At 45.5% G+C, this 11,613-nt stretch overlaps 4 protein-coding genes across 4 annotated transcripts; all 4 read right to left on the minus strand.

Moving 5' to 3' along the window:
* Positions 1-194: 194 nt before the first annotated feature.
* LOC146483943 (uncharacterized) lies at positions 195-2,888 on the minus strand. Its single transcript, XM_085105509.1, has 2 exons — positions 920-2,888; positions 195-751 (listed from the first exon to the last, which is right to left on the minus strand). The coding sequence occupies exons 1-2, from the start codon at positions 2,886-2,888 to the stop codon at positions 195-197; spliced, it is 2,526 nt and encodes an 841-aa protein (XP_084961635.1).
* A 3,199-nt stretch (positions 2,889-6,087) lies between these two features.
* On the minus strand, positions 6,088-7,288 carry LOC146483944 (uncharacterized). The gene has a single exon (XM_085105510.1). It carries the CDS (start codon positions 6,739-6,741, stop codon positions 6,088-6,090), a length of 654 nt encoding a protein of 217 aa, XP_084961636.1. The 5' UTR covers positions 6,742-7,288.
* Positions 7,289-7,335: 47 nt separating this feature from the next.
* Positions 7,336-8,742, minus strand: LOC146483945 (uncharacterized protein F54H12.2-like). The gene has a single exon (XM_085105511.1). It carries the CDS (start codon positions 8,740-8,742, stop codon positions 7,336-7,338), a length of 1,407 nt encoding a protein of 468 aa, XP_084961637.1.
* A 1,903-nt stretch (positions 8,743-10,645) lies between these two features.
* LOC146483946 (uncharacterized) lies at positions 10,646-11,161 on the minus strand. Its single transcript, XM_085105512.1, has one exon. The coding sequence runs from the start codon at positions 11,159-11,161 to the stop codon at positions 10,646-10,648; it is 516 nt and encodes a 171-aa protein (XP_084961638.1).
* Positions 11,162-11,613: the final 452 nt, after the last annotated feature.

Below are 11,613 nucleotides of genomic sequence, written 5' to 3' on the forward strand. Positions count from 1 at the left end.
ACCAAAGTACTTCGATATGTCCGTGTGATTGGGTTGATCGATGAATTCGGGATGACCGACGGGGTAGGTGCCGTTCTTGTTGACCCACGGGTAAAGGGAACAGACATCCACGTACCAAATTTGTTCGCCCGGTTCCACGCGATGATAGAGTTTAATGGCATTGGTGCGTCCGCCGAAAAAGGTATCTCTTGGGTTCAGGGGGAACTGATGTCCAGATTCTTCACAAACTGTTGGATGTCAGGGTGGTTCTTTTTCAAACGGTTCCATTCACATTCCCACATTTCCTTGAGAGGATAACCCAGGGCTTGAATGCTTTGACTTTGTTGAGCAGTGGCTTGACGCACGTTGTGCATGGTTTTCCCATCATGCCATGGATGTCTTTGATGGCGATTGGGAAAGTCCGTGATACATCCGTGGGAAAAGCACCCTTGAAATTGATACACGGTTTGGGTGACGTCATCGTAACCATCGACTAAATATTGATGAGACGGACCATGATTCAACCGTCGTTCGCCTTGATTACCAGCATGCGCAATGCGTGGAGGGGTCACGGGGTCCTCGGTGGGATGGGCGCGGCGTAACACATCTTCTTCCCAATACAGCCATTCGAGAGCGATCTTTGAATGCGTGTGATGCGGACGCCATCTTTGCAGGGGTTCGACGGCAATGGTATTGGCAGGCATCCATTTGAGGCGATAGGCTGTGAGACAAGCTGAGGCAATGGTAATGCATTTTTTCATGGGATTGATGCCTACAATGGATTTGAATTGACGTTGAAACTGCATGCACCCTTGTTTGAGCAACCGCACATCCGATTGACAATAACTGATCAGTTCGTTGTGGAAGTTAAAGATGTAACGATTAGCCACTTGTTCTGCATGTCACGTTAAGAATTCAGTTCTGCGTTTGGGTGACATACCATCGGGATCAAAGTAGTGCGTGTCGGGTATGTAGCCCACATACTGCTGATTGGCTTGCGTGTTAAAGAAGTGTGGAAAAAATCCTTTCTTGAGTTCGGTCAATCCAAAGGTGTTGGTAAAGTCTGATAAGGGCATGGGAAAAAAGTTCAGAGAGTCAATGAATTTGATTTGAGGTAATTCCAAGCTTAAAATTTTCGCTCCATTGACAATCTGTTGCAGATTGCTGGCATGTTGACGATACAGTTCTTCCAAGATCATGTAACCATCATACCCTTTGAAATTGTGAGCCACCACAATCACTTGTTCGACGAGCGGTTCCTCTTGATGACTCAATTGATGCACCCAATGCAAGAAATCCGTCACGCACGTTTCTCCTTCAAATGTGAATTGTTGATCGTTTTGATCCGTTTCGGCGCATAACAAATTGGCCATGTGATTGCCCGTGTCCTGTCTGGCCTCGATGTCAAAGTACACAAACACGGTGATGCCTTCTTGTTCGTCGTCTTGTCTTTTTTTCTTTTTGGGTTTTTTCACGGGTTGAATAAAACATTTGTGTTGTCGCAAATTACACACGTTGTGACAACTGGGGCATTCACTCTCGCCACACACATGTTTGGGACCATCGCCTTTTCTCAAGACCAGTCCGCAATGAGTACAGACACGGTGGGTGTGACACACAGCATTTTTTTCTTGAGCTGTCGCGGGTTGATTGGATGACGTTTTGATTAAATGATTCACATGGCACGTGATTCCAAAGAAACGGCGTCCGCATTGTTCACAGGGTACGGAGGCTGGACCTTGTTTGGAAAACAAGGGAAAATCGGGGCAATCGGCTTGATGGCAGCAGTAACACTTGGTGCTTTGGCAGCGATGATGTTGTAGGTCATCATAAAAAAATCCCTTGTCGCATTGCAAGCAAAAATAGTTTTTACTGAAAAAGGCAGCCAGGGAGGTGATGACGCTAAAGTGTCTATCGTGCATGAGTAGCATCAATTGTTTGTTGCAAGGTGGACCTTTATGCACGATACTGTGCGCATGTTCGGCTGACACGACCACCAATCGATAATCGGGCAAGACGATTTCAAAGAGCTTGAGCGCTTCCAATCCACAAGGACCCGGTGGAACGCGCGCTTCCGCTTGAAGGGCACGAGCGCGTTCTGATTGAATGGAACGACCTCGTCGAATCGCTTCATACATGGGATCCTGATCGACCAGGGCTATGGCGGTCACCAGAGCTCGGGCGCAACAATACTCATCTCGATTGTGAATGGTAATGACGCTTCGTTTGTTCTTGAGCAAGACGTCGTAGTTATCTGTACCAAAACGACATTTACGTTTTCCGGTGCCGGGGCGTGGCATGGTAATATGCGTCACATCCAGTTGAAGCGTATCATCCACTTCAAAGTTTTCGTTGGAGTTTAACATCTTGGAGATTTGATGTAAAATTTGTCGGGCACCCGACAAGGGATCTCGCCAATCTCCAATGCTGACATTGGCCGTCGTATGAGCACTGCGTAATCGATTGGATCCCAGATAGATTTGAATGCGATCGTGTTCGGGTAAATCTTCAATTAAATCTTCAATGACATCTGCCAATCCTTCTTCAAAGGCACGCACAATGTTTCCATGACCGACAGGAAACGTGTCGGGCGTATTGTTCAATCGAAGATGATACGAGCGACGTCGAATTCCATAACTACGCGCTTGTCGATCTCTGAAGGGTTCCAATTGAAATTGAAATTCACCTGGTCTTGAAAGGGCACCACCTTGTTGTCGTTCAAAGGCTTCCACTGCTTCTACTAATTCTTCATCGCTGTTGCTCATGATGAGACGAATGAAGCAGAAGCCGAGTGATCTCTCTTTTATAGATCCTTGGTACCACGTGACGGTGGCGAATTTTATGACGTCATCATAAAAAAGGGACCCCCCTCTCCCCCCAGGGGGTCTTTTTTTGGAAAGTGACGTCATGCCGACGTCACTGTCACGTGGTACCCTATAGACTCTATAAAAGAAAAAACGAAGAGGGACGCAGATAACGTTTTTTCCAAGATGGAGAAGATATGTATGATTATGGACATGGAAGGTTACTTTTTACCTCGGTTTCATTGCAGAGAACTTGGGGTTTTTGGAATGGATTGGTTGACTACAAAGAGGTATTTCTATCACATGCCCATCAATTACTTGGAGCTGACACCCTCTCAAGCCACGACCGTGATGTTTGTCAAGAGACGCATTCATGGACTCCCCTTTGTACCCAGTTACATGGAACGAGCGCGTCCAGCTAAGCAGTTGTATGAGGACATCAAAGAATTTTATGATGCAGCGAAGACACCAGACAAGTTTGTTGTGGCCTACAAGGGCGGTACTTGCGAAAAAGACGTGTTGCAGGAACTGGGCATTCCATTCCAGAATTTAGAAGAGTTTGACTGTCCTAAAATAGAAACATTGATCCATCAAGGGTATGGAAAGGATGTATCCGATTGTGGATTTCATCACATCTATGAGCAGCAGCATCTTAATAAGACGTGTATTCATTGCGCGTGTATGGAATGCAGCATCTTGAAAGAGTGGGTCGATCATCAAACCAAGCTGCCCAAAGAGACACTCGTTTAAACATGTTTTAATCACCAAACTTGTAACAAAGTGATTACAATAAAAGATGTTACAACTTTAACTTTTTCTTGGCTTGCATAATCTTTTTAACGACTTTTTCTTGAAATGTTTTCTTGCCAGGTAACTGACTAATGGACTTGATCATCTTGTCGTCGGCTTTCCACTTGTCCTGTAAACTCTTGGCTTTGGAATAATCGATGTCGTGTTGCTTGGGAATACGATCCAATCGATTCTTACCAGGGTCACCACGCTTCAATCGTTTGTCCAATAAGGTCCCAGGTCCCAAATATTGCATGCCGGGCCAATGCAATTCGCCCACTTTTTCCAATCGTTTTTGAATGTCAAAGCCAACTTTTCCTCCTCTTTGTTGACGACGACGGCGTCGCCGTTGAGGACGTCGTTGTTTTCGTCGTTGGGGCATGTTTATCTCTTAAAGGACAGACGTTTACGAATTCCTTGCTGATCCCAATCCTGCCAACCAGGCGCTGTTCGAATGCGACTTTGAGCCAAGGGTGTCTTCACTCGTTTCCTTGCTTTGCGTACAATACGTTCGGCTGTACGTTCGGCTTCAAAGGGAATGTCTTCTCCAAAAAAAGGTAATTCTTTCGCTGCTTTGGTGCGAGTGATTCGTCTCCTGGGTGTTTTTTTAGCTTTCGCTGGCGGTGATGGAGGTGTCTCGGGTGTTGTAGTAACTGGACGTTTTCGTTTAGGTGTCACGGCTTTTAAAATGTTGCTCAGGATTTTTTGTTGTCGATTTGTGACTAAATCTTCTGCTTCATCTTCTTCTAGTTCATCCTCATCATCCACGGCACCTGCCCTTGCTCCAATACCAGGAAGTTGACGAAGCCGTTTGAGTAGTTTTCGGAATGGAATTTGTAATTGTTGAAGACGGCTCCTTTTTTCAGCGGGTTTCATACGAGGATTGTCCAGCACTTTTTTTTGGCGAGCCGCTAATTTGGCTGCTTGGGTGAGAATAGGGTCATCCGTTAATTGTCCCTTGAACCAATTGACTGTTTCGGGATCGTCTTCGACGGGGACCATCATCATCTTTTGAAATTTTCTAGCCATGAGGACAACAAGTTGAGAGCACGGTGTTTAATGCGTTCCAAAGTCCTCCACCTTTCTGCTTTTGTAGCGTTTCGCGTCTCTTTTTAAGCGAGGATCGTCGTTTTCCAATGGTGCGAAGCGAGCGTCGGTAGGGTCGTAGTTTCGCCATCGTAACGGGTGAGAGTGGTATGTTATTTTTCAAGGTATTCAACACCAATTCGCTGACAGAGTTGATCTGATCTTTGTTGGCATGACGAAGCAAGTCGTTTCGACGACGTCGATTGGCTGTTTTCAATACGTTTCGTAAAAAAGGCAAGTTCCGACGTATTCTCTTCATGCTTCTAACGCTTTCTCGTTCTTCTAAGCTTCTTTAAAGCAAAGGTGGCTCCTTTTATTGCCAAGTTTCTGGCTAACCTTTTAGCCATATTTTTCGCCATATTCCCAAAAATATTTCCACCATAATGTCTCATTTGTTTTCGTCGAGCACGACGACGACGCTTGACAATGCCTACCATGATTAAAACACCATCAGGGTTTGTTTCTTTTTATACTTTTTTTTCTCAACCTCCTCGACCACGCCCCCGGCCGCGTCCTCGACCACGTCCTCTACCTGAGGCTCTTGAAGCTCTTGAAGCTCTTGAAGCTCTTGATCCTCCTGAGGCTCTTGATCCTCCTGAACCCCCACTAGCCGAAAAGGAAGTTCGGGTAACTTCAGGATTGTTGGGATCATCTTTGTAAGTGGTCGTAATGGTATTGGTGTGAGTTACACCCGCCACGCGACGACCACGCGCTATTTGTAAATTGTCTTGTTGCAATCGATCCAATTGACGCATAAGACCAGCTTGACGTCGACGTCGATTGCTGGAAGGGGGTGTGCCTCCTCCAGGTGAACCACCACCTCCAGGTGAACCACCACCACCGGGTGAACCACCACCACCACCACCACCTCCTCCTCCTCCAGGTGAACCACCACCTCCACTACCTCCTCCACCTCTTGGAGGTGTACGTCTTGGAGGGGTACGACCTCCTGTTGCTCCTGTTGCTGTTGCTGTTGCTGGAGCAGCGGCGGCCGCACGTCGTCTAGCTATACGTAAAATATTGGGCATGGGACGACCACGGGGTGTGCTTGGAGGAGGTTGTTGTTGGGGTGATGGCCACTGTTGAGCCCAACTGGCTTGAGAAGCTGGAGAAGCTTGAGAAGCTGGAGATAGTGTGGGTGGAGTTGGACCCATGGGAATGGGACTGAGATTGACACCAAAGGGATCTGGTCCTGGAGAAGGTCCAAGCGGAGAGGAAGTGGATACTCGAATCACATTTTCTCTGTCCATAGCATCGGTACTGACTCCAGATCGAGCCGCTGCTTGTCGTAAGAATTGATCATACCCTGACGGGGAGTCCAAATCGGGCCCTCGCAAGGCATCTCCAATGTTGGCCATAAACCCGTCTGGGCTACTACTGGCTGATTGTTGTCTTTGGTATTGTTCCAGTAAATCAGATGTGGTCCAACTCATGGTCGACGTTTGCACACGGTCGTATACCCTTCTCCTTTTAAAATGTTACTTTTTAAACGTTCGTCGTCGGAGGAACTTGGATGTAAATCAAAGAGTAAATAACCGTACGGGCGTTTGGTAGATTCACGGTAGACTTGAAGCACGTCTTCCCAATCGGACGGAAAGGACTGCAAAGCTAAATTGCGCACACCCAATTGATCGCGCGGGTTTTTAAAGGCTATGATGTAGTGTGCATTCCTAGAGATGGTTTTGGCGTATTTGCCTGGAGGAAACATGTCTTGACACAGATACAAGACGGTCACATTACGATGATGTGAATCTTTAGTAAATAAATCCAATACGCGCTTGTCATTGCTCCCTTCGGCCATGAGATCATCCAACACTAAAATGCCACCTTTTTGTTTTCCGAACCATTGATGGAGTTGATCCGTGTCGGGGATGCTTTCATGCATGCGGATTCCCTTTTTTGCCAAGTTCTTGAATTGATCTTGCCAAATGCCATAGCAATAATGAACGTTGGGTGGACACTCTTTGAATAAAGTGGCTTTTTCTTCCAATATCTTGTCCACCAACCAGGATTTTCCGCACGAGGAAGGACCCACCAATAAAATGCTACTTGGAGAACGAAAATAAAATGCATGACATTCCATTTTTTTCAACCAACTAAATTTTTAATGCCAAGGTATTTTCTTTTTATACATCCAAATCCACTTTACGGAAGTTACTTTGTTGTTTGGGATTCATTCCCAATGTTTTTACATACATTTCATTGACAATTAAACGTTCAACTTGATGGCCTACTCGATGATCGTTCATGACATAATCTCTGTCAAAGCAGTTGACAAAATCTTCCATGGTTTTTCCTCTGGCTTTGTACTTGAGGTACATCAAGGCATAATGCCCACAGGCATTGGAATCCAACGACTGCAAGGGTACTCCGTTGCATACAATCCTTTCGAATTCTTGCCGATTCAACCAGGGAACCAAGGCGGAACGATACCAAGACAGAGGTATTCCATAACTGTCCATCACTTCACAATCCCCTTGGTGCGTGTAAAAGGAGATCCAATGACTTCCGGGCTGATCGTGCGGATCCGTATTGACAATGTAAGCTTGAGGTTCGTACAAATCTGGTTTGGAAGGTAAACGATCCGCAGCAAAAACACCCACAAAAATAGATTTGAGATGAGGGTCTTGTTTGGCCAAGTAATCCAACTGTTGCGTGGTCAAGGCTACTAATTCCATTAGGACTGGTAGATGTTGTACAGAACAGCGCCGTTGGGATCAATGTGCATGAAATTTTCAAATTCTCCATATATAATCACATTGATGACGTGAGTTGTGGCTGCTCCAAACAAGATCTTGATTTTGACATCTCCCGCTTGTTTGGGATTTAACATGTCCAGTCTGTCTCCACAGCCTGACGCCACATTGTCAAACATGAACAAGGTGGTGGTCTTGTCTTGTCCCCAGTGTTCTGGCTGGATCATGAATCCATGTTTGAACCGAGCACAACTGGCTTCTATCAACTGGTTGTAGATGTATCCATCCAATTGGTCATTGTTATGATTCATTTCTGTGATCTGGTAAGGGTATTCCTCACCTCTCACAATCTGGCTGACTTTGGTCGCTCCAAATTTTTCAAAGCAGAAAGGATTTCTTGTATAGTTGCCATGATACGCATCGGAATGGACCATGCCCACTACCACACGATTGGGAATGCGTCCTTTGAAGATATCTGTCTCCTCAAACACTTGCTGTCCTGTTGGGATGGAGAACACTCGGATCTCGGATCGGACTGTGGGGTACATGACCACTTTTCTATTTTTTAGTCTGTCTTGAACCACTGTGTTGTAGAGATCGTGTCTCACTTTCACATGACACATGTGAAACGTGACTTTCAAATCTTCCTGGGTCAATCTGACATTAGCATTGGCACCTTGACCAATCATGAAGAAGTTAGGCTTATTTAGATCCAGCTTGATCCTCAAATGTACACCTGGTACAAGCAATTTGTTAATGTTGAAAATGTCTGCAAAGAGGCGACCTGTCAAAATGACTTCATTGCCACCCGCACAATGGGCTCTTAGGGCGAGTCCTCTTCTCACAGCAGCTTGAGCCTCTGAAGACAGACCTTGAAGATCATCATGTCCAAGACCACCATTGGCTCCAATATTCAGGATATTAGCTGTCACTGCGGGGGGAAAGTCCAGAGCTGGGTAAAATCCCGCGTTCTTTAGAAATGTCTTGGTGTCCTCTTGGCTGTAGTTCAAGATGGTTTCCAGGTAGGCTTTGTAGGCATACGTGTCTGTTTGCTCGGTGATCAAGACTCCATTGACCCAGATGCTGGGTTGCTGAATCATGGTATGCATTAGATTGGGTGCTGGGAAAATGTCGTGAGCAGCATCTAAATCGGCTCCTGCTCCAGTTTGTAATCGAATTTTGAAGGAGAAGAAACTTCTCGACAAGTCCGTATAATCCATACTGGGTTCAATTTGAAACTCCACTGGGTTAATGCTTCGGCTGGTCGGGTTGACATCTCGAATGCGATAGGAATTGTATTGAATGTTGGTAGGCGGAATGGCAAAGAAATCGGACGATGAATCTTTCACAGCTTCAGAAGCTGGATGAGAGGATTGCGCTTCAGTCATGGTGGCTGAAATAAACTGCCAAGATGAACAAAACGATCTCCTTTTTATACTGCCCAGGGTCTTCGATGAGCTTTGTAATGACCTCTGGCTCCCACGGCACCCATTCGCTTATACTGTTTACTTCGCCCCAATTTGACACCTACTTCGGCGGCTCCTTTCACTAGAGCACCCAACCCTATGCCTTGACCGCGTTGTTTCTTTCTTCTTGATCCGGCTCCTCCTTTCCTTCCTAACACCAAGCCACCCAATTTTCCTCTTTCACCTCGTCGTCTTCTTTCCATCATGTTTCTTTCGTTTTCTTGAAATTTTTTGATCCAAGCGGGATCTACACCAAATCTACCACCTCGTTGACGTTTGCTTTTGGTTCTTTTTTTGGGGGCAACACCTGGCATGGCACCATACATGGCACTATACAACGTGGGACTTGACACGGGCGCGTACGAATCCATTTTTTTTTAACCAAAGATATCTCGATGACGTCGTCTTCGTTGTTTTCTTCTGGCTGGACCATGACGACGTCGCCTTTTAAGGGCTCCCCCACGTTGTTTCATTCTTCTGGGAAGGCTCAGGTTACGAAGAGAACGTCTTCGTTTTTTACCAAGGGCACCACCACGCATCATTCGACTGACTTTGCGTCGTCCTTGTTGAATCACATCTTGCAGTTTTCGTTTCGCAGCGCGTTTGATTCTTGGTAAGAAGGGCATGGCTTGACGTTTTAGCATCTTTAAGATACCGCCAATACCCCTCCCACCATTTTGATCCGGTCTATAAAAAGTTAAGTCACCTCCACGCATGTCTCTCTCTGATTTTTTTTATTAAAATGAATGAAATCACATTTTATACATGTTCTTTATATAGTTTTTCAGTGATTTAGGCGCCTTTCAAACTTGAGAGTCACAATCACATCACCTCCAAGGAAATCCACTAGTTTTCCATCCGTTTCTGTCATGGCCACTTCGATGTCATCGATAACATTTTTACGAATGGGTAGAAACTCTATGTGTCTTGGTTCAAAGTAAACGCGACCACGTCCTTTGGCATCAAACACCACTTCTCTTATCTTGTTGGTGATCTGGTGCCCCACCACTTGCGTCTGATTGGCATCGCAAAAGACAAACAGGCTTTTGACAGGGCTGCCAAAATTCATGATGAAATGCTCATTGATGTGGGTCATTCTCCAATTGCTCCAGCACGTCAGTTTCACGTAAGCTTCAGTTTCATCGTGTAGACTGGTATCAAAATCAGTATCACCTGGGAAAACCGTTTGCCAAAACTTGTTGGGAGTTGGATTGGGAATGTTGGGTTTGTCATAATGTTCAATGTGCAGTCCATAGTCCAGATCATAGACATCCTTCAACTGGCCCGTCTTCTCATCTTTTATTTTTTCCACTTTGATGAAATGAAACGCCAACGCAAATGAAAGGCTCATATAGATATACACTTTTCCTTTGTCTAGGACGTCTGTGTTGTCAATCAGAAGTTCTTGCTGTCCAGCTCGTTCTTGCCACTTGAACATGGGACGATTGGTTTTACCATCGGCGTTTGCCCATCTTGTTCCAGGGGACAGATCGAAGTAATAGTTAAAATCAATCCAATTGAACATTTTGTTGAAGAGAGACGTACGTACCATCTTGCACGCGCGGTTGATCATCCATCACTCGTTCTACTTTTAGATTGTAGTGTTTTTTCTTTGGTACGATCAGATTCATACCAAAGGGAATTTTACCAAAGACATCGGCTTTCAATGTCGTCTGCACATCGGGAAACGAAATGCTGGACAGGCCCACTTCCCAATCGTTTTCTTGAAAGAACAACTGTTTGGGCAACCGTACCTTGTATTGGTTCGGACGATTGTTGGGAAAAATCTTCTTACTGGCAGTGCTTGGTAATGTTATGTAGAAGCTCATAATGTGACCAAATCTTTCTTGTTAATCCAACCGTTGTACTTGCTCGGCCAACCTTTCCACTGAATGAAAACTTGATTGCCGCGCTTCTTTAATACTTTTTCGACACGGAAAAATGCGTCTTCAGCAATGTTGACTTTTTGTAGATCAGGTTCGTAAAACGTGCCTTTGACCGCCGTGCCGTCGTATTCTTGAATGTGATAACTCGGGACGGGACCTGTCAAGCGTCGTCGAATGACAAACACTTCTTCCGTCCATCCTGGCAGATAACTTTTCTTAAAAACACGTCGGACTTTACTCAAGCGTACTTTGTCTCCCACTTTAAATTTAAAACGCGTGGTAGGACGCACACGTGTGGCGTACAACGTTTTCCATACGCGTCGATCGTTTTGCATGGTCACGTCTTTAGGCGGCATGCCAATGGAACGATGTTTGGCTGCATTGTACCCTTGAACCAAATCGGGTAACATGGTGATGTACGTCAACGTGTTATTCGCCGTCAAAGCACGGTACATGCGTGCTTTGAGTGTACGATTAAAACGTTCCACCGTGGCGGCTTTGGTATCGCCATGCGTGCTGAACAGATGAATGCCTTTGTCTTTTAAAAAAATCCTGAAACGTTTTATTGTAAAATTCACTGCCCTTGTCCGTTTGCAATTGCACGGGTTGACGTCCTTCTTTGAAAATCACTTCAAAAGCTCTTTGGAGTTCCTTTCCCGTTTTGTTCTTAATGGGAATGGCCCAAGCGTATTTGGATAACACGTCAATCACCGTCACCAGATATTTGAATCCTTTATTTTGACGACTCATCTTTTGCATGTCCACCAGGTCCGCTACCCATTGATGATCGATGCCCAAGGCCACCGTGGGATTCGTCGCATACCGTCGTCGCACGGGTTTGTGAAGCGTGTAAGGTAAATTACGACTCAAGATGGATTTAATTTTGGCAAGAGGTACGCCAGTCGCT

This window comes from Pavona decussata, unplaced genomic scaffold, assembly GCF_977016875.1.
Source record: "Pavona decussata unplaced genomic scaffold, jaPavDecu1.1 SCAFFOLD_37, whole genome shotgun sequence".
In the NCBI taxonomy this organism is placed as follows: domain Eukaryota; kingdom Metazoa; phylum Cnidaria; class Anthozoa; order Scleractinia; family Agariciidae; genus Pavona; species Pavona decussata.